The following is a 25,566-nucleotide window of genomic DNA, read 5'->3' as shown; positions in this document are numbered from 1 at the left end:
TTAAAAAAATACAGGAAAGTTCGGAGAGTGACACCAGCGAAAGGAAGTTATCTGAACCGCTGATAACAAATGAAAGTCACAACCCACTGCTGGAGGCGAGTCTGGAGAAGGCTCTCGACGCGCAAGAGCAGCCCAACTACCTCACTCCTGAGAACAAACTCTTCGAACGTGAGTTCAATCTTGATATTTTACGCCAGGTTTTGGAGCAAAGAAACTTCATGGCTCTTATGACCTACCTACCTACTCATTTATTCAACTTTAGATTATCGCAGTCAGTCACTCCACTTTAGCTTATTTTAGAACTATACATATCTACCTTTGTAACTTCTGAATGGTTTTTTGGTGTACAACATTTTTTTGAAAATAATATTATAAGTTTGGCTTATAAAGCAGTCCATTGTCATACAGAAAGGTATGACTAGCTTAAAAAAAACTGACATAATAGTTATGGTTTATTCGTAATCTGCAGTAGCGGACGCGAGTGTGGTGGAGGGCAAGGCGGCGCGCATCGCCGCGGACTGCTCGAAGGCGGAGCTGCGCGCGCCCTGCTCCGCCGGCAGGAAGTGGAAGTGTGTGCTCGTCAACGGAAGGTGGCGACGGCATAAGTGCAGATACGAGGTCAGGATATTTACATTATAACTATAATGAATAAAGACGTTTAGTGGAATAGAATAATGTATATCGAATGCTTTCTTTTACAGTCTGAATTAAACCTGCCTCAGTCAAAGATGAGCACGAAGAAATGTGCCTGCTTCACCCCCAGCGGTCTTGTCTATACAAGGTTGGAAACTGATGGAACTATAGCAAGACGCCTTGCTGAAGTCTCGAAAGGAAACAGTACCCGCAGTCGAAGATCTATAGACAATGAAGTGTACGAACCAAACACAGTCGATAGTATTCTAAAAGAAAACCCAAGCATTGGACACTTGAGCTTTAAGAACGAACCTATTGACGAACTAGAGAGTAGGAACACTAAGGATAAAATTGATAAACTTATAAAAGAAACGGAAGCATTTCTTGAGGCTTATGAACGTACCAAAGATAATATAAATCATAAGAGAATAAAACGTAGGGCTCAGCACTGGAGCCATAATAAACATAAGAAAAACGACGCTATCGTCAACAGCAATGAATCTTCTTTAGAATGTAAGATAGAAAAGGATGGAAGAGTCAACTGTTCACAAATAATCTATAACGACCTTAAAGCATGGCACACTAACAGATTAAGCTTAGAAGATCAAATAAGACAGTTACGGACGAAACTAGAAGATCTAAAGGAAATAAAGAGACATTTAAAGACTGCTAAACCACTTGTAACAGAGACTCAACCACAAACCGTTCATCCCACATTTATTAATAATCATTTATTCAATAAGAGTTTAACGCACGAGCACAATAGTTCAAAAGAACATTTAAGGAAAGGAAGATTTCATAGGTTAAAACCGAAACACAGGAATGTTACTACTACAGAGAAAAAGTTGAAACAGTCCAATGAATATGTGGTGCCTACAGTAAATGCACAAACCAAAGACGAAATAATTGAAATACAATTGAAAAACGAAACTAGTACTGAGGCTCCTACGATACCGACACTGAATATAACAAACGAAGTAATTGGAACTGTTAATACTACCGCATCTGAAATTGAAATACCAAAACCTCAGGTCACTACCATAGTTATTGAAGGAAACTATTTAGATCAAAATACTTTAGACAATGATAAAACTACCGTACCAAGTATAATTACGACTACCGATTCTATTGTCACCACTGAATTTACAAGGCATGTGGATGTCACAACGAAACGTATACCTGAAGAAAACAGTACGGACCAAGGGTACTTCTCCCATAATGTCAATTTCTTTAGCGCTGCTATTGACAGAATCCTTTCAACTGAGAAAGAAGGAAGTAGTACAACTAAGCAGACAACTGCAGAGACCACCACAACGAGTAGACCTACAACTTTGAGGGCGACTACCGCTGCGCCTTTAAGTCTGGGTCCAACGAGACTCGATGCCTCTGAATATGAACAAAGAAATCCTAACAAGGCGACTTCAAAGAACTTGGGCATCTTTGATAAGCCTGTTGATGTCTTCCAGAGAAGACTCCACCCGCTATTCATTGAAAATGAAGACAAACATGTTTGTTACTGCGAGGAAAACCGGTACGTTGAAAATAGAGACACTTTAAACTGGAAGCTTGTAGTTTTTTGTGGTATTATTATTAAATGTATTGTATATTAACAGAAAAATGAGAGGCCCTGCACACAGCTACTTGGAGGCGGCGCAGAAGGTGAGAGAAGAACAGCGAAAACGAAAAGCACAACTGCTGCAGAAGAAATTGAGAAAAGCAAGAAAGCGGGTTAGTTCTATTTAATGATATACCCATTAAATGTTATATTTACAAACACCTTTTAGATAGTTATCTATTCATACTAAAGTTCAAGTGAGTTCTCTACCTGATATCGCCTTGTAATTTCCAGGATTTTTTACGATCTTATCAGCGTTAACAATAATAGTTATCCCTTTTCTGATTTGCAAATATCTTCGTCATTAAGCAACACTTTTTTTCATTTTCAGGCGGAATTGGAGAAGCTTTGCGAGTCTGAGCGTATGAACTGCTACCGGCACGATAACGACCACTGGCGGACGGCGCCATTTTGGACAGCGGGGCCATTCTGCTTCTGCATGAGCACATCCAACAACACGTACAACTGCGTCAGGACGATCAACGCCACACACAACCTTCTCTACTGCGAGTTCATCACTGGACTTGTTACCTACTATAATTTGAGAATAGGCAAGTTTACTTTTTTTAACTGAAATTTGGGTTTACTTATAAATTACCGAGTTTAAGCGATGGCTATAACAGGAGGACGTTATTAAACTATTTGTGAAATTTAGTGCAGGTAAGTAGGTACAAATTTAATTTTTTTGCTGTCATTTCAGATCCATTCGAAACGCAAAATAGGGTAAAGTATCTGACACAAGCTGAAAGGGACTATTTCCACAATCAGCTACAGCAACTCCTTAGCTGCAGAGGACCATCATGTAGACGGTTCTCGCATTCAAATACAATGGGTACTGTATTACTTTTAAAGTCAATAACGTAAATTATTATGCGTGTTATTAATTTATAAAGAAATAAAACATATTATTTCTCCCACAGGTAGCAGCGAAGAAACTGTAAACAGACGATTTGATGACCGATATGAGGACCATTTGTATAGAGGCGACAATATTGGATATAATGAAAGGTAAAGTATATCAAACATAGCTTTGTGGAACTAATAATCTTTTACCGAATTGTTATCAATGCAATCTTCCATTGCAGAGCATGGCGCTGGACGGGGCGGCGCGTCCCGCGAGCGAGGGAGCCGCACAGGGAGCTGCACAGGCGCAGGCACATGTCGCCCCACTAGTCGCTGTACTATAAATATTTTGGAAAATGACATGACGAGCAGATACGTGGACTGCTTAGCTTGTAAAGAGATTTATGACAGGCAGTACGGGGCGGGAGCAATAACGATAGTTCGATATTATTTACGAAAGGAGTCGCAACGTGGCGTGAACATTACTTTTTAGACCTGAGAATTAGGTCTCGAGTGAAACCAAAAATCCAGTGAAAAATATCAAAATTAGTACGTAAATAAATTGTAGAGATTATAAGACGAACAGGTCAACTTAATCTTTGTACGAAAATTCGATCAATCTTATTGCGATTATATTTATGTGACTGTCATACTGTATTTATCCTAATGTACTCTTACTATACATCGAAAGTAGTAGGGCTTCCTGTGTATTCTATATTATAATGTATCATTATACTATATGGCTGTTTCTATCCTCTATTTATTGGATAAGCATCTTCTACCCGTAAGAGTAGATAAATTATCACATTATGATAAATTGAAGTAAATGTTTCACTGCCTGACACAAGTTTGATAGTAGTAACTATACTGTTTTAGATTTCTTTTTAAGCGAATACAAATAGATTTAAGTGACAAATCCGAAGAGTCATTTGGTACAATAATTTTTTATAGGTCTATCTTTCTATGAGTCTGTATACATCTAGCTTTAAATAAATATTCTGCAATTTATTATTATCCTTGTAATATTATTGTTATACTTAGCTTTTTGTGGGAGCTACACAATATGTTGTGTTAGTGATGGCATGTTTTGAGTAAGAGAATGAAAGATGGATGTAATAATTAAAGTTTGTTGTAGATGTTATGATGTAAACTATGCCTGTAGTACACTTGCTATTTATCTAGTAGACATTAATGAAAGTGATATTAAACTGTTGCCATTGTGATGATAATGTGTATTGGTTGTAATAATAAAAATATTGGAAAACATGTACATTGTTTTATTCATGTAGAAGTCCTTATGTATGTTGTGTATGTATTGTATTCTAGGAAGCATTTTGTTCTAATAGTCCACAATTGAAAATAATTCAATAAGTATACAAACGGCAATTATGTTCTTTTTAAAGTTGGATTATAAGACTTCATAACCCTCTGACTCTCATAATGAATCTTAGCTAAAATTTATGCTTTCCTCTCCCCATACTAAAATTATGAAGGCTGAACACAGTCAAGGAAAATGAAAGAATAAAAGGATTTTTAAAGTAAAGCTAAAAAGTTTCTATCTCAAATTATATTTCTAAAATATTATCCCAGTCATCATCCTCACACAATGAGAACATTAAATCATTTTGAGACATTGTAATACTAGCTGATGGTGCAATACCTTTCTCTTGATCCCCTTCATCAATTTCATCATTATTGTCTGTGAATTGTGCCCATTTTGAGTTTTTGTTTAATACAGGGGGGGTAAATTTCTTCTTAGTTATACTTTTAGTTGTGAGTTCATCTTTTGCTACAAGTTTTTCATAAATATTGGTACTATTACAATTTTCTGTTTGAGCAATATCAAGATTCTGTTTTTCACTGAATACAGGATGAGGTGAATCACAATCTTTATTACTAGGGTGAACTTCTTGTTGTTCGTCTGAAACATCTGAATGTCTCGACACCTTAACATTTGTATTTTTCTGTGAAATAACGGTATTAAATCTTTTCCGCTTTTTTGGCAATTCTAAAACTACCTGTGCATCGCCTAAAGACATCCCTTCGTCATTTGATTTTTCTTCAAAAGACTCATTTGTCTCCGGGGGCTCTACATAATTAGACCATTTGCTGACAGTGACTTTATTAGAAGAGACTGGAATATAGCATGGTACATGTTCGGACTCTTTATTTTCATCATCGCTTAGATTAGACCTTAGTTCGTCTATCTCGCCTCTCATGCCATTTAGTTTCTGCACATGTAGTCTGCAATCCTTAGCCGTACCCAATCCATAATGTCTTTTAACCGATTGTTTTTCTCCACAAAGTTTACATTCCCATTTATTCGACTTTTTTGTTTGATGAACCTGATTTGAAATAAAATAAAAAATAAACTTCATTCTACCGAATGCCGCATATTATTATTCTTAACTTACCTGAAAAACCAGACATTTAAAACATCGTAATACTTGGAAAATTTGTGGCATTACTATTAGCACCAATGTCTGCAATAATTGTACAATAGTAAGTAGGTATAGTAACCTCTTAGTGGTTTGTTAATAACAACAATAAAATTGTTTAAAACATAACATTTCCTCTTAACAATTTCAAACGTCAGTACGTCATAACATTAACAGCAGTCAGCAGTTAGCGCTTGCCAGTGCTAATAATTAATTTGAGAGTATTACATGCTTGTAAAATGGGTTTTGTTGTTCATTGACGGTGTATGAACTTAGGGTTTAAATAAAAAATGAAAAAATTACGAATTATAATACTATAAATTATTTTTATAATGAATTCAATATATTTTATGTTTCTAATTATTGGGAAAGTACATTTCAAATAACAAATTAAAATCCGTGTTCTGACGGTTGTTCTAAGTATTTAAATACTAAAAATGAACATAGTCAACTCTTAAGTAATGATCGCAAAATATTTTACTTCTTTATAATACAAGTAATACAACGAACATACTAAAATATTCATGGATCAGCAGGATCCATCGTGTCCGTCATCAGCCATAGACAAAGACATGAGACAGACAGCGCGGGAGAGCATATAAAAATTAAAATTATACACAGTGAGAAAATGTAATAACAATAGTAAACAGGTGATTCAGTAGATGAACTAAGTGGAAAGCGAGTTAAAAAACTGATTTAACAACTAAATGCTGTAAAACAGACATTATTGTAAGTTTCTTCTTGGCAATAAGTCAAATCTTTCAAAAATGCTGTATATTTATTAACGTTATACCAGAAATACAGACAAAGTACCTATGCACAACTTTTAAATAATTGTGTACCTACTTGGTATTTATAAATAAAATATAAAAGAGCATGTCGTGGACTATTATTTCTACTGAAATATAAATTATTTACTCTTTTAGAGTTAATTACAACATTTTTTTTTACGAACAAAGTGTAAGTAATTTCGATGTTTTATACTTATACTTTGAAGGTTCTGAAAACTAATTTGCGTCCTTATTTTAATCCTGAATGTTTAAACTGTCTGGTTCTTTCAATCAAGAGTATAATATTGAAGAAACCTTTAAGATCAGTGAAAGTGGAAGGAAACTTTTGACTAGGAGGTAAGCAGTTTGCAATTATTTAATAAAAAAATAGTAAAAGACGAATGTAAAATCGGAAAAAAAGGTATTTGTTACCGGTTCCGGGTGGCTCACATAATAAGTAATATCTGTAAATATATCTACTAACATTAACCTCCGACATACTCCAACATTAAAGATTTTCATAAAAAGGTAGGTACGTACTACTTAATGCTATTTCACAGGTTTCTTTGACAATTTGTCCAATCATTCTCTTAGATCCTTCAAAAAATAAAACATGGAAATTATACTTATTACGTTATATTTCTGAGCCACATTCATCACAGTTTTTTAATGTCATGTATATTTACAAATTTGACACAATTATTTTCTATGATTACAAAACTTAATGAATACACAGACTATGAATAAAATAAATACATAGGTACCTACCGCACTGATAAATGTATTTCAAAATTGCAATGGTTCCAATTTAGGTGAAGCATGGAACCCTGATTTAGAATTATTTTTTTAATTAGCTACGAATAACTCGTTTCCAAGACTTATGATGGCGCCCATACAATCGTATATTAGGTAAATATGCATAGATACCACATATTTAGGAAACCGTTTTATATTTATTAGGTTATGCGACAAAATTTAAAATCCCGTAAATACGTATGGATTATCTAGGAATATATTTACATGAAGAATAGAATTTCGGTTAAGCTATTCCTAATAACGTAGGCATTTCAGGAAAACCCTATCTTTAATTTTTACTTTCAGTCTCACATTTCGTTCCTAAATAATTATAGCCGTTTAACAATAAATTCAACGTAGACGAAGACGGGACAGATTTTTTTTACAGTTATGATAATATAGGTATTCGCCAAGATTTTACTACCTATATTTATATGAAAAATAGTTTCGGATACCTAGGCCTACTTAGGTTTTTTCTTCATTATCTAACTAATCACGTGAAACTGGCCATGAGTATTTTTTTTGTAGACGACTATGTGGAATGACAATCGTTTATGTTTCAAGTCTTACCTATTAATTTTTATAACAAGTGCCTGCGTACGATCGATTCAAAATGTATGCCTCACATGAATAATCGATTTTCCATTAAAAATGCGTTAAATTTTATTTATCAATTTTTTTCAATAAAAATTTTCAAAATCAAGTACTCCTGTTAAAATTATTGATATGAATGAAGACTATCTAATAGGAACACAATGAATCATTTTAAAATGGCTTCACTCCTAAGATTTTTACCTACCTAGTTGCAATACATAGACTTACATTTTATTAATCCACAAAAATGGTTAAATATCTACTTAAAATGGGTAGACACTGACAATATTATATTTATAGATATTTACAAATTCTGGACAGCCGCTGGCACATAATTTTCGTTATTTTTTGGCACAGTACTTATTTACATACACTTGGCACAAAATATACGCACAACTTCAAAAAAGTCAGTTCCATTACTTAGATCTTAGACTAGGCCGATTATTTCGGTCAGATTAAGTATAGGTATATTGTAATTAATAAATTCCAAATAGTTCCATGGGCCTGATTCGATCGTAGGATGCATTTTGAGTAGCGCTCCCCGTTTTATCATCCTTACTACACTGATTGGATAGCTACTTTGATAAAATCTATCACGACTAGAGCAGGAGCATGTGAATAGAAGCGCGAAGCTACAAAGTAATAACTATTTATTTACTTCTGACAGTACCTCGTTAAAGAACACATCTCGTATACCTATATATTGTTTGACCTCTTTAATATTAGGTAAAGCTATTCTAGAGGAACTTCATGAGTCGTGCTTACGACAGCGCGTCTGTTCGGCGCAAAGAGTGCATAACATTGGCACGGCGAGAGTAGCCCCGGCGGGCAGGGGCGCTCCCACGATTCGGCTGTGCCTCGCATTCACGTCGTACACGGTCTATGATATCGGCAACCAATTTTTCCTCCCGTGATCGTTTCTCCTCCCATTCCGCTTGTTTAACTGTATTTAGTTCTGAAACATAATTAAAAGCTATGACAGTTTCTACACCTTTTGAATATTTCTATGTACTTAAATAAAACTTCAATGCCGAAAGGCTACCTTTGTTTTTATAAGATTTTTTCGTTTCGGTAGGTCTTGTAGGCACTTGCTTTATTGTGGTATCTTGGTAAGTATATTCAGTCGGTTGTGGTATCGCTGGTTCCGGATCGAACTCCTCCTTCATTTCATGTGTCACTTGAATATTTTCTTGTGCTTTTGTGCATGTCTCTGGCGGGGTATTAGTTAATACTGGACTGGAGTCTGATAGTAACTCACTATGTCTACTTGCTAAATGGCCAATATATCCTGAAAATTGTGTAAAATAGTCATAGTTATGAGTCATATTATAATGAATTAAACAACAGAGGTGGAGTTTAGCAATAACTAAGAATACAATTATTTATTTACCCTAAGAAGGTTTCTGGACGATATAATCTGAGTATTCACCTCATCGATTTATCGATATAAAAACAAAAATAGGTGAACTTAGTGTTAAAACTGCTGAAGTTAATTCTCTACTAAGTAATTCAAAGAAGTTGATGGAAGTTGCTATCGCTTGTACGATATCAAGACTGAATTATAAAATTTGCGGATTTGGACAGATTTTTGAGAAATAAAATCATATGTGTTTCTGGAATTATCTTTTTTTGACTTATAAGGGGTGAGCCAAACGATTCCAAAATTCTTGAGTATTCGAATAGACCACCAAATTAAATGACTGTCTGATGTTTATTTACCTACTGGTACTTTACTAGACACTAACCTTTTCGACTTTTAAAGTAGACGAAACATTGTTCGCACTGAAATAGAGGCGTAGAATTTGTCTGATGCGGGGCGTGACGCTTGTACTTATGCCTGTACCAATGGGTGCGAGTCTGTAATACTTCGCCACACATCTTACAAATAACACTACCGTCGTGACGTAATAAGTACTCCAATAACTCATGTCTTCCCTTTGGTGTTTCCTTCGTACCCTCTTTTTCTTCGTTCTGTTTAGATGTAGACTCGTCATTCATCTGTTCAGTTAAAAAGTGCACTCCGGTTTCTTTGTTAAGGGTATCATCATCAAAGTTAGGGGTACTTTCATTCACAAAGTTTTCATCTATTATTATTAGATCGGTGTTTGAAGCATCCGACATAACTTCTAACGTTACCATGGGGATGCTGCCGTTGTCTCCGTCGTCTTCGTCAAATGAGTACTCTGCAATTTCTGATAACAAGTTATTGCATTTAGAACCTTTAGTTTCACTTATTTTAATCAATACGAAAAGGGTACAATAATTGAAGTCATTTAATATTTTTAATCGTTTTATTCGTAGTGTAGGTAAATGTTTTCACAATAATTACTCAATACGTGTTGGTAAGATCCTCTCTTTATAATATAACTACTTTTTGTTACAATAAAAATAAACTTTTGTCTCGTTTCATCAATTTATTGTTAAAGCTTTGATGTTTGCAACGATAATTACATATCTACTATAGTTATCTATTAATATTATCAGTTAGACTGTGGTAGTAATTTTGTTAATAGCTATCGTTAATATAGACTATCGAATATCTAACGTTCTTAATCACTATATCATTACAATATTGTAGGAGTAGTCGAAATAAAAAATATATTTTAGTATGGCCCATCTTATAAACAATAGATGTATTACCGACGGTTACTATACAGTATACAGATAATTTTATTTATCGTTCATAGAGGTATTTTCACGACAGGTAGAAATATAGATTAAAAACATGTAGTATAAATATAGATATGTGTAAACAAACTCGAAGGACCTCAAATAATGTTAAAGAATAAAAGTACTAGACGTACCTATATTGTGTGGTACCTTAGTAAGTGAAATATAAATGGTACAGAAGGTACTATATGTGAACGATAGTAAACTATTAATACTCGATACCAATAGCTTGTCAGGCACAATGTAAAATGGTCTTGGCCACATCCAAAGTGCCCGACACCTAAATGTAATAAAATATGAGTTACTGGCATCGAGTAAGAATCAATAGAATATAGAAAAAAATCAACACTTGCATATAATAATTGCACTTGACACGAACCTAAATAGTAAAAACTTTTCTTGCATATTAGATAATAATAAACATTTTTAAACTTCTAGACGATTTTATATAACATAGTTTACAATTAGCATATTATTGCCGTTAGTATGTAGGTGTGATTACCTACTATAAGTGGGTTTTATCATGAATACAAGTATATATTTTTTTAGAAAATCTAGAAAATCTAAATAACTGGAGCAATTTGATACAATAATTAAATATTGATAAACAGATATCGTAATTACCACTAATAGTCATTTCTGATTTATGTGCAAATAAAATTGTCTTAATTTTGTAGATACAATTAGAAATAACAAAATATTTAATCGCCGATATTTAAATTTATGACGCATGCTAATGTCCATAATACTCTATTCATGTAAAATACATGAAGCAATGATTTTTAATAATAATATTACGCTGCCTTGCAGCATATGTTTAGAAGTGAGAAAGTAAGAATTACAATAACTCAACAATGAACATGATCGCTAACTTAGTTAGCACTAATATCACAAAATAAAATACTACAAAAAAAGATAAAAGATAGGCATAACACTTCACCTCTTCAAAATAATAAAGACAAAAGAATGATTTATAGAATTCCTTTCCACCTAATGAAGTCCACAGACTCAATAAGCATTCAAGAATAATAAGTAGTGAAACATAAAAATAAAAGAATACGAAACAAAAAACCTAATTCTTCTCAAAAATCAACGTTTTGTTATACGTTGAGTTGTTTGTGCAATTGACTGGCGCTGACGTACCTACTTAAATAAAAATCACACTGCAAATTGTTAATACCTTGTCGGCGACTATATAAATCTAAATGTTTATGTAATACACAATTAAACTATATACAAGAACGTGTTCTAACAAAATCTTATTTGTGTAAACTTAACATAAATGAAACTATATCCAAGTTGTGCGCTAAATTTTAAAATACAGAAACTCAAATTTATAAACCATGAATGCATTAAGTAGACATAATAATAAACCTACACTATTTTAGTATCCAATCATTAAAAACGTAAATCGATCTCATAAAGGTACCTAATGTGCCAAAACGTGAACTTAAACAACGTAGGTTAGGTATAATCATTCCGACATGAACTTAACGATATACACGAACATAAGGTGTTATATTAATATTACCTAACAAATATTATTTCCCTTATCAATGGAAGAACTGCTGATTTTGTTTTAGGTCCTAGTTCACCTAGAACGTCTTCTCTATTCACTAATTATAATCTAAAGTGAAATAATAAAAGTTGGAAACTTTAGTTATATTAAAATTATACAAAATGAATAAAAATTGCGCTATGGCACTATTAAGTTACATGTTAACATATTATATTGATATTTTCCCACTATATCTCTTGTTAAAATAGATTTCAAATAGGTACATATCGTACATAACAGTAGGCTCACTAATATTCAAATATTTTTATATTCTATTTTATAAAAGTCTTTATGAAGATAGAAAAGATTTTTAATATAATTAATATATCTATTTTTATTAATGCTTGCTAGTGATACTTGACAATGTCGCAATTTACGTTGCCACGGGCCTGATATGCCTGGTACCCGAGCTTGCAGGGCTGAGACCGCATGTTCCGATCATGTTCCCGCAATCTTGCAATTCGCGCACGTATACGACATAAAAATAAGTTTTATTTGTAATACAGTCTTTGGTTGGTGTTTTGCGGTATCTCGAATAACTATAAGTATTTTTAGGCACTTTAAGGCGATAACTCTTTCAGTAATAAACTTTAACTGCGTAAATGGAAGGCACATTTCAGACTTTTGAAGCACCTACAAATGCTATAATTTCAAAACAAGTTAAATTCAACACGCAGTAACTGGCCTCAATATTACATTGTATATTATTGTCTAATATTTGCACAACCATACTTTTAAACAAGATAACATAATGAGCTTTATTTATGTAACAAACATTCGATATTAAATGCATAACAGTATTCTTGGAAATATGTAATACGTACAATGTAAAAATGTACATGAAAATTTAACTCCAAAAATAAAACGAATACTATAATCGAAACCTCGACATCTTGAAGACCTACATACTAGACAAAGGAAAAGTTTACATATTGTTTACGTGGAATCCATAACAATCCAGCGGCAACACGTGCCTGCTCAGACTTGCGCCGGGTCGGGCGAGGAGTGCGAGGGCGTGGAGCCGTGCGGCGACCCCGAGCCCACCGCCTCCAGCTTGATGCCAGGCAGGAGCTGGCCCTCGATCCCCGGCAGCATAAAGAACGTGTTCGGTGGATACACGCAATCTTTTGGTACATAACAATCGTGCGTTGTTTTCATGTGGTTCTTCATTTTATCTGGCCTAGAAAATTCTTTACAGCAAACGGGACACGGAAATACTTTCCTCTGATGGCCCTCGTGGTACAAGAAAGCGTGCCTCTGGAATGAATATTTATTTTTGAAAGTTTTTTGAATGTTTTCTTTCGCGCATTCTGTGCACTGATATACCCCTTCGTTGACTGACGCATATCTGAATAGGTTGAGCCCCCGTACAGACATTTCAGTCAACTGTTCGGCGGGGTCATTAGAAGTTGAATTCGCTCTTCTCCTTATCCTTCTTCTGACAGCTGGCCTTTGCATCTGGTTACCTCCTGTGAGCTGTGTGTTGTTATTTATGGAGTCATTTTGATACTCGTTAGAGGTAGAAGCCTGTGTCGCGGGGTTCACACGTATTTTTCCTGATCCTTCGTTTGTAGGCGATGATCGTGAATATTTCATGTCCTTATTTTCTGAATCAGGGCTACCTCGTCCTGTAATCAGTTACAAAATATTATGAGTGACAATTTTTAGTGTTTATATTAATATTTCACTATTACACCGTACTAAAGGACAACACCATATCAATAGGTAAAAGAAAAACTTTCATATTATTATAACTGGTGTTTGATTGTCAGATTTTTGGAATTGTCCTTTCCATACAGATCTATTGGGTGGCTGAACTTACTGTCTCTACAGTGAATGTATGCACACAAAATACATTTTGCAAAAAAAAGTAACTGAAATTTAATAATACTATCTATGGGGTGATTTAAGCAATGGGGAGGATAAATAATTATGAAAAAAAAAACAAACTGAAAATATATTAACTTTATTTGTTCAAATTGAATGACGAAATTTATTACACCATGATTAAAATGAAAACCACGATGTATGGAATCATGCCATGAACAAGTTTACTTTTTCTTTGTGTAAGAGCTGCCTTTACATTTTGACCATTTGGAAATATAGCACCAGTAATAAAGTCAATACTTTTATTTTACAATAAATAACGATAAACTTGTCCACGAGATGCATTCAAAATAAAACATTTAAAAACTAGAAAAAATGTGAAATAATATCAACTTTGGAATATATGTACTAGGTGTGTTATACATATATTTGCCAAAATTTGTATCATCAGTCCTATACATTAAAACTCATAAAGCAAAGAAATGTTTAAAGATAACAGTAGGATGTAATCAATGTTTTTTTTGTCGTTTTAATTAATCCACGAAATTGTAGCAAAGTCAAACTGCTAAAACTATTTTAAAATAACCATAAATTAATAAATTAAAAATAATAACAAAAAAGAATAGATTTCACTATGACATAATAGGACTCAAGTGTTTGCATTTGGAACTATTTCGGCAAGTTCAGTAGTAGGTACATAATTATAAAAATAACACTTCAGTAAACTTAAGCTCATAAGATCACATAAGGTGGGTTTATAGTTGAAAAGTAAAATTAAACATAGAAATTGTGTTGTGTCACTACACATGAGAAACTTATTTAGAAAATAGTAGCTGCCAATAAGTATACCGTAATTATGAGGACGTACCGAAAAACATGTAAGCTAAAATAAAAACATGATTGGATAAAAATATCAGGAACATGTCATTAGCCTCATTAATCAATATCTGAATAATATTGCATCCGAAATATCTAAGAGTATGGTTTAAATAAAAATAAAAAGCAACAATTTGTACTGGACCAACAAATCAATACTTTGATCATTGCAGAGCATCAATTTGAGCAACATAGAAAGCATTAAACGTAATCTAGCTCTAACCACACCATCTACGAAACGTGAGAGTAGCGTCATAGGATAACGTACCTGATTAGTCCTCTCGTCGTGACTAACGTAACATTACTACACAGTGTTTCAATGTTGACTCCATTGTTAACAACACTATTTATGTCTATAATAATAATATAAATAACTTAACTTTTAATCTACTCTTTACTAATAACCCGTGTTGTTACTTTGCTACTATTTAAATATAAAAAAATATTATAATATTGTTGAAATCGTTAGTGTTCGTCATCGTTGCTGCATAAATCACGGGTGACAGACTATGTAAACATAAATAAATCGTGTCACCAAGTTTAGTATAAAATAAAACGGCAAGACATTGTATGTCAGCTATAACAGAATGTAGCGCCATATTACCACATGCAGGCACTGTACTATATTAGGTACAAGAACAATTTAACGATAAGTAAATAGAATTAAACATAAACATCAATCAAGATAGGCTTAAGCCTTTTAGTGTCACAATAAATAAAATCAAAGAGGTGTAAACTTAAAATAACAATAAACAATCAAAACAAAATAATAAGTAAGAATCATTAAAAATATTGGTTGTTTTTGCTGTAACTTTTATTATTTTCTTTAAAGTTTCTAAAAATAGTAATTAACACCTTATTGTATACCATTGTATTTTGTTTCATTAACAATTATTCTATGTCGTGTAACTTTCAATTCTAAATTTATCTAAACATACTCTTTGCATTTGCTATTGTCTAAGTGCAAATAACGAAAAAAATATGGATTTGCTTAACATTTGGCTAAGTTCTATAATTATTATAATTGTTGTGTGAATTTTATCAATATATAATTTTAATATTTACTTTGCAGGTTCATAATTCACTGTGAGAGTAAAACATAACTAGATATGTTAGGTTTTATTTGACGAATTGGCATTAATTAATTTTAGCAGATAAATAAACTGTCACATACTAATGTTTTTGGGTTATTACATAGTATTTTTTAAATAGATAGACAAATTAAACTATTTGAAACGTCTAAGTCGACCAATTCCTCAAATAAAATTTTAAATTAAATTAGTACAATTACATTTTATTATATAATAACAAATTACTATTGTGGAAACAATGTTATTTGATGAAAATACTATAAAATGTTAATAAACCGGATATATGTATTGTAACTATGCTATAAACTCACTATTTTTCGTTTTATATGAATTTATGTATATAAATATTGCTTAAAGATTTCATAGTAGAATGTAAGTAGATAAGTATCTTATTATTTTGTTTCAATCATATATATACGTGTTATACTTTAATTAATATTTGAATTGAATTATATAATTGCGAATGTTTTAAGTCCCATAATAACATTGACTCAACGGATAGATATAACGATTGACTATGTACTTATATAGATGCTTTTAAAACAACAATATCAACAAACAATATATAATATGTATATTTTAGGGACAATCCATTTTATGTCACATCACATGTGACATTTTCTTAAGTATAATTTAGCACCAATTATGATATAAGATTAACAAATAATAAAATTATTCATTAGTGAGATGATATAATAAATATAGGTCATTCGAATAGAATTATTAACCTGGATTCTGTTTTCAGTAAAAGTTACACCGATGATGATAATAATAATAAAAATAACGAAACATGCAATTTTACAAATAAGAGGTTTAAGTAGTGTTTAGGTACACATCATAAATTAACGGGTTAAGCTTAGGCACTGGCTAAATTGACTATCATATTGTAAGCGATTTGTTTAATCGTTCAATAATAGCCTCACCATATTTAAGTCTAAATTTCCTCTTTAAGTACCTATCAATGTTCAAGGTAAATTTCGTATAAAGATTTATGAAAGGTAGGTACAATAAATTCGTTTTTATGAATTTAACCAGTCTTAATATTGATTATCAAGACCCAGACGCCTCGAAAATTACACGAATTTTATATTCATTTAGTAAATAACATTCACGAGTTGTTCCGATTTCCAAACAAAATGGAAAACATGAGATGATATCTTCTTAATTTTAAATACGTCTTTTAATTTAACTACTTGGGCCTAAAAGGTTTCTAAACTCCTAAGGAAGCTTCTTAAAGTAGATATTGTAAACTCTGAATAATGAAAATAAATAATATCTACATAATATTTTTGAAATTTCTTAGTCATCTAGTAGTCGATAAATATTTAACTTATTAATATACAAGTAAAGGCACACTAATAGGCAAGCGTTCCCTGGACCTACGTTTATTATTGGAGAATTTGGTTGTTGGGTCATTACGACGTAAGTACCTAAGTACCAATCGAAGTACTATTCATATCAACACATTATATTATATTGATTTAAAACAATGTTATAATTGAAATATGAAAACGTGTCGCTATCATTACATGGAAGACTACTTTTGCCTCTAAATTTAACTAAATAATTTATAAGTACCATTCCTTATTTTATATTTAAGGCATTTTGTTTTCTACTAAAATAGAATTTACAAAATCATCTCATGATTCCAGTTACATATAAACTTCATTCAAAGCACCTTGCTAACATCACTTTTAACAACAACGCCTTGTTGCCTCGTTTCAAATATATACAATTTAATCGTCAACTTTTAAAATATATAATATGTTACATTTGTTATAAAGTTGTTTTAGATAGTAACTCAAATTTGAATAGGTAGATGCGTTTGTGAATCGATATTAATACTGCGTTTGCACGTATTGGATTCTCTGAAAGGCATGCTTACAATAATGAAAACGATACGTGCAATACGCGATATTAAGTTATAATATTAATTACTACATTTGTTGTATTGTCTTTGACAAGTAGATTTTCCACATAAGTAAATAAATTAACAAAGAAATATTTTCCTATTCAACTATATAATGTAAGGAATTAAAACTTTTATTAAAATATCTAACTGATTTGGGGCTCTGTTGAATACTCAGGAACTGAACGTTTAACTACCTATAATGTGTATGTAGGCTTGCTACAATCTTCGCCCTTTTATTACAAACTAATCTTTAATTTTATTGTATTTCACTATTGTATAATTTAAGCGATTTAAATAAGTATTTGAATAGTATAATAACATTTACAACCAAATATTTCAACATTGATAAACTATTTTAAATTAATCTTAACAAATTCTAGAACATAAAATCATAGCCTGTGTTGAGTTTTACTTCGGAGAAGTCAAATCGTCATCTACAACTAAGATCACTATTAAGGCAAGTTAAAATGAAAATGCATTTTCGCTACTACTTACGCAATGGCATTTTTTTTCAAGTCTTTTCATAGAGAGTGCGTTTAGCCTCTGATCACTGATGCATATTTAAATAACAAAGGTTGATAGAGTACTATCAATTTCAGTTACTCTATTTACGAAAAGACTATGCCATTGCAATATACTCATAAATATATTAACTAAACTTAAACTAACTAATTCAGTTCAATGAGAATTGCATTAAATTTAATATTCAGCACATTAACAATTACACTACTTTTGAATTTACGATCACCATGAGTAGTTATTTTGTACCCTGAAAATGTTGTAACTAATAAAATTAAGTAACAAGTAAGTGCAAAATAACAAGTAAATCATAGAAAATTTTATAAATCTCTTTGAAGTCAGCACTCTGAGAAACAAATGGAACAAAATAAATAAATAGATAAATATTAACAACAAACGACTGGCGTCGTCTAATATCAACAAACTTATTGATATATTCATGAAACTTAGAGCTCGAACGCTTACTCAATACGCAATCTACGCTTTATAAACTATTGAAAAGGCAAATTTTAAGTTAAATAACGTATAACATGAATAAATTCTACTCTGGCTAATCAGATCTTATTACATCTGCGACAAAGAGTACCTACTGAGTGTTGCCGACAACCTAAACTTCTGAATACATTAAGACTCTTGTTTCGCCATTTGCTCGTTTGCATTGGGTTGATTTTTGTGTATGATCTTTAAATGAGCGATCATATTATCTTTTCGAGTGAACTCTTTGAAGCAAATAGGACAAGGAAAAACTTTCACATCTTTTTTGTGAGAAGTAACGTAGTGCCTACAGAAATTACTTATGTGGGTGTAGACCCTCGCACATATTTTACATCTGAAAACATTTTCTCCTTCCTTAATGCAATAATCTCTCACCGACTCGTTTGTCTCCTCATGGTAGTTACCCACACTCCCCATATTGGCCTTCCTTATAGGCGAAGGAAATATACGATGCTCCCAATTGGTCGGTGCTAAATCGGATACCTCGTTATTAGCCAAGTTGAGGTTATTTTGCTCTAATTCAGCGGCGAACAGCTGTGTGGCGAGAGCTGGCATCAGAACCGGGTCTGGAGGGAATTTATCGAACGTATTTAACGCGGGATTCAGATTAGATAGCCCAGAAAGCTGATTAAACAAGTTTCGAGCTCTAATTTTTGACATTTGGGGTAGCAATTTTTTACTATTCTTTGGCTTTAAGTTACGACCTAGTCTGTTTTTATCTTCTGTATCTTTAACAGGACCATCTTGCGAATTAGAGTTTTCGCGGCTTCTGTCGGGATTGTATTTATATTCGATTGGTTCGTTGTAACCATCGTTCACCTCGGCGGCGGGTTCTTGTTTTATAGATCCATTTTCAATAGATATTACAGGTCCGTTTGTTGAAAAGTTTTGTTGTATTTCCTCTTTTGGTGGTTTATCGGGATCTGAAAAGTCGGTTTCAGGTCTCAATTTATAGGAAATTATGAAATAAATTAAATTTATTTCATTCAACGATGGTATTGGAAATATTTCAGTGAGACGCAAAAAAAAACACTTATTTACTTAGTTTTAAAACTACGAACCTATATAATTTTATTGTGAGTGGCAAGCCACCAGAATATTTCCAATTGCTTTATAACCAAGGAAAGCTATTGGGAATAAGCCTTGTTTGTGTTCCCTTTTCTCATTCGTAAGACATTATATTTAAATTTAAAGAAGTTTATAAAGATAGAAATTATCAAACCATTAAGTACCACACCGAGTTTGCCCCTGGCCATTCCTCTAATAGCTCTCCCCAAAAGCAGAAAAGCAAGCAATAGTTAAAATTGTCGATTTATAGAAGAAAATAAGCATTCTGTTACTTTGTATACGTCAAAAAATTTCATAGATTATCACTTACCCCTTTTCAATAAAGTTTAAATATTATTAAATATAAGGTAGGCATTTGTAATACACTTCACTTTTCACTTATCGTATCCTAACATCAAAGCTTATATCCCATTAGCTTTTCCCTTTTTAATTTAAATTTTATTACTATTGTATTCAATGTTAGATGTTTGGAAAGGAAGATTAATACAGGTAAATATTTACAAATAGTAAGCAAGTATAAACAACAATTTTCATTTATTTACTCATTGGAGAGGTCTTTTTGTTTTTTACATTTCATTTGCTATACATTCATGAAACAACATCATAATAGAATAAGATTAATAGTTACTACTCTATTAACAAGTGAATAGTTTAAACGACGAAGCTGAAAAGAATAAGATTATTGTGAAGATTCGTACATACCTGCCGATTCGGAGTCCTTGCCAGTCATCGGAGCTTCGGTCGATTGAGCGTCATCACCTTCATCGATAAGAAGAGCCTCGCCCGCTTCCTCACCCCCTGAAGTCGCACCGTCGTCCGCGTTAAATCCATCCATTGACATCTTAACTTCCAACATTTCTGGAGAGCCTCTAATCAACTGATCGCCGGGTCGGTTTGATGATGCATGAGATGCTGCCTCAGGAATAAACTCTCCTGGAGGACTGGCCGCTGTGTTTAATGCGTCACTTGAACTCCCACTGAGTTTTCTTGGTCGCCCTCGCTTTCTTTTGGGTTGCATTAATGCATTGCCTAATAGAGGCATTAACAAATTAGGAGGTGCTCCTCCGCTGGGCATCCCGGATGCAGGACGCTTTTGATGCATATATGGGTGTATTCTGTGCAATTGCGGTGGAGGCGTGTGTGCGTTAGTCTGCTGCTGAATTAACGAATTAGTTAAGGCTGGTATATCACACTTCTCCTCATTAACCTCAGTCAGACCCTTTATTCTTAAGCTCTCGGCTACTTTCAAAAAAGCCGTCAGCCTCTCTTGGTCCACGCTTACTTCTCCTCTATACATGAAGTCTAGTAAACTCTTCATGTCGGAATATGGAACATCCTTCAGTATGACAATCGGATGTTTCTCTTGGTGATTTACGAAGAGAGCTTGAAAGTAGGGACTACAGGCTGATAACACCATCTTGTGTGCTTTCAGCAACTGGCCGTCAACAGCTAAGGTGACGTCAGTAAACGTCTCTGCGTGTAGTAGCTGGTCAAACACTGATAACATGTTGGATTGGTGGTTGTTCCACCTCAAACAAAACCTTTGCGTAGCCATTTTTGCTTTTGTATTTTCACCAACCAGGCTTAAAATCAAATTTTACCAACAACTATTCAATCGTGTATACATAAATATTCTCTCTTGTTCCATGAACAATACAACAAAACGTCAACAATAGATAATGTTTACTTTTTAAAAGCCATTTTCAGTTTCATAGTGCTTAGTGCAGTTTGTGTGACGGGCGCAGGGGGACCTGGAATAGGATAACATTTTTGTTATTATTATGTTGAATACGGCGTTTGATTACTGTTGAAAACAGAAAGTAGAGGAGCGACTTCATATTTATGCTTTCGTGCCTATTAGATATAATTAGGTACTCTGATTATACGAGTATACGTTAATGCTTAATTCTGTCACGCTATTATCCTCCTTGGGACCGCACGCAATACTGTATTTATTGCCTAGTTACTTGTATTAATAACTTATATTTATGATATGGTGGGCATCTCGTAGTTTAACTTAATGTATATTTAGTTAAAGTCTATAGTGAGCTAGGTAGGCTTATAAAATTTAAAGCATATACAATTCTACACATGATTTTGTCAGAAGACGGTTTAGTTACGAAACAATCGTAGAAGCAGCGTCGTGCTCATCGACGGAGCGTTAATATCAACATACTGACTACAACTCATAATAAAAATCTAACCTGCAATTTGTGAAGATCGATGCTAAGTATGAACAAAAATAAAATCACATGCATATAATTTTGCCGATTAGGTGCCGATCTTAGAAAATAAGTCTATTTTATTTTGATAAATCAAGATTTCAAGAGGGCAATTCCAAATCATTTTTAATAGGCATGTTCGTGTAAAGAAACGCATTAAGTCATTAAACAATAACCGAGAACTAAAAATAAGTGGTATATTTTATTCTTCATTGTACATACTACATTCATTACATTTTACTAGGTTGTGAATGAATCCAATAGCAACACAATTCAATCAAGGTTAAAAAAATCGAGGGCGTTTATAGTCTAGCGGCGTGGGGAGCCTGTGCATCGCGTCGGCGAGCGCACTGCAGTAGGAAATTGAATTGTAAGCTAGGTATCACTACAGCCATGTTTAACAGCACATACGTATTCGTCATATGATAGCGTTTGATTTACTCAAGATTTGTACACTAACATTTATTTCAATTTGACTTAAAATATATTACTGGTCGATACATAGGTTAGTATTCCAAACAGAATCCAATTGGAACGGTCTCGAATTTAATTTTAAGCTATAAAAACAAGAACATTTGCTCCACATCCACAGGTGCTGACCACAAACGTTATCGCGGTATAAACGGGCGCTCGAATTATTACTACGCACCCAGTCGAGCGCGTTACATTACGTCATCACAATGGCATTATTACCTCCGATATCCACATTAATTCAGCCGATACGTAGAGATAAGCACCGTTTGAGAATAATTATATCACTGCACTAACATAAGGGAACGTACCACACGTATCTGCACCACAATCAACTCGACCCTTTTATGGGAATGAGGATCAGCCCTTCCGCCATAGTCCGAGTCCGCGTTTACGTCGCACCCCGCTCACCCGACGACTGACGGCCGCAGCCCGCAACCCCGCGCGACGAACACCGACTCGCTCCGCGACTCGAATATCTCTCACAAAAAATACGCCGTCATCATCGAAATGGCGGCAGCGGATATATTCAGCGCAGGGTGCACGGTAAAATATTGATTTATTTAAACCTATTGATTTACTCTTGTACAAGGAAGATCGTCCATCCCCTTTAGGATATAATATGACGCATATCAATCACGTTATTATGAAGTGCATACGCTTTTCAAGCTGAAATTTTGTAGTTTTTTCTCCTTAAACCTTTTAAATTTAACACCAAATCGATCTATGGACAAAAATAGGTTCGGCGCCGGTAGACCTACCGGTAGGTCAATTATTCTTTTAATGATAAAAGAGCATTTAGCGTTTTTAATGTAACTTTCCTACTCATGCCGCATTAAATATTTTAATGGTCAACATATATCTGAGTATCGTAATATGATTAATCCAGCTTCTACCTAGTTATCTACCCATCATAGTAACCAACAATCAAATATAATTTGTGATAATGAGCTGAATAAAGGATTTAATTGATTGGTTTCAGAAAATTTAAGCCAATTAGTTTGTTTTTAAAGATAAAATTAAATTGTAATACTCGATTCATCTTGATCGACATACCTTTACATGCATATATCGAAGGGATGAGTTTTCCACGTGAAAAACATCAATCCATTCGTGTTGTCGCCATGTCAGCAGAGTCTTCTGTCTCTGTCCCTCACGGGCGGGGTTGGATGGACGCCCTCTTCGCGGCGATCGCCGCCGATGTTGGCCGAGTGCCGCCACTTTTCGCAACCGAACCAACCCGAGTCCGCACGGAAAATAGAACGCAGGGCGCACTTGTATTTTTAAGTTTTAAATTCACTTGAACATACACCAATGTTTTTGTTTACTTTTTTAGGATATTGCGAAAAAAATATATTATGCGGATTGTTTTTAATGAGCTAGACCACTTTGTAATTATTTTGTAGCTTTTGAACAATAGGAGGATGAATTTCAGGATATGAAAAATAAAATTCCGCGCGCGATGTTACTCGGAAGTATTTTTAATAAAAATGGCCTGCCGCCTCGGCGGGAGGAGTGGCAATGGGCAATGAGGTCGGTACCCTCTCTCTGGCACCCGCGCGCGCCCCTCCCTGCCGCTACACTCCGGCACAGGGTTAGAAAGTTTCAAAAGTGAATCGTGGAAAACACGAACACTGATTCCTAAGCGCAGTCTTCTACGAGGCAGAAAAGGAATAAAGGAGCGGAGGGTGCCCCTTCCCGATTGCAACTAAAACCTATGCGAGAACAAAATTAGTTTTTCAATTCGTAAAATTTTAGGAAAAAATAAAGTCATATCATAATGAAAATATGTAAATCTTTCAATCGCAAATATCCGCGTTACCTACTATTTTTTTTTCACGTTATGCTCATGACCATAGTATCTATTCTGCTTAGGTATTGCTTATACTATCATTATCGGCAAACCCCGGTGTGACGTGTGGACAGATCATCGTTACATTGCGAACGGAACGCCCAGAATTGTTGCATGTCAATCAATATTCTGCCATTTCAAATTACACAATATCCTGTTTCCATGTGTTGTCTGACCTCTGTTTTATATCAGAACTAACACAGCATTACTTTGTGGGTCATGTAGCTTCATCGCTTCCACACGAAACAGAATATTTTGATTCTATGATTTTTGGCGCGAACCCAGAAGTTCGGTATAAAAATACTAACACAAGTGGTTTCCTGTGCACCCTTACCAATGATATATTTTCGGAGAATCTTCGGTTTAGCTTATCCAACATACAAAACAGTCATATGATAAATATTTATTATTTAATTATGCTTGATGTTCAACTTACGTATTATCCCTTACGGTTAATCTTTCTTTTCGAGATTGGAACTTGGGCGGCAGGACACGGTTGTGTGGTTTACAAAACAATTCATTAGTATTAATTTAGCAATTTTTTTAACATAAATAATTTGCCCTGGTATTGGATTATGATATAAATTCCTTTTAAGCACTTACATTGATAGCAATTGGTTAGCTGTTATGTTAAGTCACAAAGACATGTCCATATTTACGCAAACTTATTGAAACGTTTAGCGATTTGTATGACAGTAAATATGAAACTCTTTCACGTATAAAATTATATAACGAATACATGTATTTTACAGAATTAGCGCACCTGCCTCCGTTGTAAACTTGGTTGTATCGATTGGACGGAGTGAGAGCTATAATTCAGTAGTGACCTGACCTAGGTCATCGTGCCCGTGTTAGCTGAAGTCCTTACAGCCAGCTGACCCAGTTTTCAGGCGGCGCGGCTGATGCATAAAAGCTTGCCAACACACTTTCCCTCTAATAACAAACACGCCCTGGAATAAAGGTGCCATGTTTTGCCAGTCAAGCGGTCTTGGATGTCGCAAATTTTCATATTTTCGTTATGAATTTTGTACTTCTTGATATCTTCTCATTTCGAAATATTTTTGTCATTTTTTATTAATTTAACTGTTTTCATAATATGTTATACATGTTCCCGTTACATAAGCAGCTAAAGTATTATTTGTAAGTCATGACGATGATCGTTTATTTTTAATGAATTCGATTCTTATTAACTACGTCAACGTATATTAAATGGACCATTGTCTGTAATGTCTGTATTCGTGTAAGGCTAAGCCTGAAAGTAGAATAATATTAGGATTTTACTATTAAAACCTACTTTACGAGCGATTTTATGTATTA

The 25,566-nt window shown here is 33.7% G+C and overlaps 4 protein-coding genes across 7 annotated transcripts in view; 1 reads left to right on the top strand and 3 right to left on the bottom strand.

Annotated features, from left to right (window-relative positions):
- Window positions 1–4,357, top strand: part of LOC113492771 (extracellular sulfatase SULF-1 homolog) — an 88,059-nt gene extending 83,702 nt beyond the window's left edge. The window contains exons 10-17 of the mRNA XM_026870432.1: window positions 15–168; window positions 470–618; window positions 702–2,164; window positions 2,247–2,361; window positions 2,580–2,799; window positions 2,949–3,080; window positions 3,169–3,256; window positions 3,334–4,357. Of these exons, the coding sequence (XP_026726233.1) occupies window positions 15–168; window positions 470–618; window positions 702–2,164; window positions 2,247–2,361; window positions 2,580–2,799; window positions 2,949–3,080; window positions 3,169–3,256; window positions 3,334–3,421 (2,409 nt within the window). The 3' untranslated portion in view covers window positions 3,422–4,357. The remainder of the gene's footprint in view (window positions 1–14; window positions 169–469; window positions 619–701; window positions 2,165–2,246; window positions 2,362–2,579; window positions 2,800–2,948; window positions 3,081–3,168; window positions 3,257–3,333) is intronic.
- A 286-nt stretch (window positions 4,358–4,643) lies between these two features.
- LOC113492772 (MRN complex-interacting protein) lies at window positions 4,644–5,741 on the bottom strand. The gene is made up of 2 exons (XM_026870433.1): window positions 5,506–5,741; window positions 4,644–5,436 (listed from the first exon to the last, which is right to left on the bottom strand). Exons 1-2 carry the CDS (start codon window positions 5,554–5,556, stop codon window positions 4,657–4,659), a joined length of 831 nt encoding a protein of 276 aa, XP_026726234.1. The 5' UTR covers window positions 5,557–5,741; the 3' UTR covers window positions 4,644–4,656.
- Window positions 5,742–6,919: 1,178 nt separating this feature from the next.
- LOC113492770 lies at window positions 6,920–9,860 on the bottom strand. The gene is made up of 3 exons (XM_026870431.1): window positions 9,434–9,860; window positions 8,731–8,976; window positions 6,920–8,643 (listed from the first exon to the last, which is right to left on the bottom strand). Exons 1-3 carry the CDS (start codon window positions 9,825–9,827, stop codon window positions 8,450–8,452), a joined length of 834 nt encoding a protein of 277 aa, XP_026726232.1. The 5' UTR covers window positions 9,828–9,860; the 3' UTR covers window positions 6,920–8,449.
- Window positions 9,861–9,965: 105 nt separating this feature from the next.
- LOC113492769 (protein tramtrack, alpha isoform) lies at window positions 9,966–23,875 on the bottom strand. 4 transcript variants are annotated; one of them, XM_026870430.1, is made up of 3 exons: window positions 22,709–22,813; window positions 20,407–21,455; window positions 9,966–13,544 (listed from the first exon to the last, which is right to left on the bottom strand). In XM_026870430.1, the coding sequence occupies exons 2-3, from the start codon at window positions 21,257–21,259 to the stop codon at window positions 12,895–12,897; spliced, it is 1,503 nt and encodes a 500-aa protein (XP_026726231.1). In that variant the 5' UTR covers window positions 21,260–21,455; window positions 22,709–22,813; the 3' UTR covers window positions 9,966–12,894. The 4 variants fall into 4 exon arrangements, with proteins under 4 accessions (XP_026726231.1, XP_026726230.1, XP_026726229.1 ...); XM_026870429.1 differs by lacking the exons at window positions 9,966–13,544; window positions 22,709–22,813 and adding exons at window positions 15,956–19,559; window positions 23,454–23,875; XM_026870428.1 differs by lacking the exon at window positions 9,966–13,544 and adding an exon at window positions 15,956–19,559 and having other exon boundaries at window positions 22,620–22,820.
- Window positions 23,876–25,566: the final 1,691 nt, after the last annotated feature.

The sequence above is a fragment of the Trichoplusia ni genome, chromosome 4 (assembly GCF_003590095.1).
Source record: "Trichoplusia ni isolate ovarian cell line Hi5 chromosome 4, tn1, whole genome shotgun sequence".
In the NCBI taxonomy this organism is placed as follows: Eukaryota; Metazoa; Arthropoda; class Insecta; order Lepidoptera; family Noctuidae; genus Trichoplusia; species Trichoplusia ni.
The sequence above is the reverse complement of the archived record's forward strand: the minus strand, read 5'-3'. Positions and strand labels throughout refer to the sequence as shown.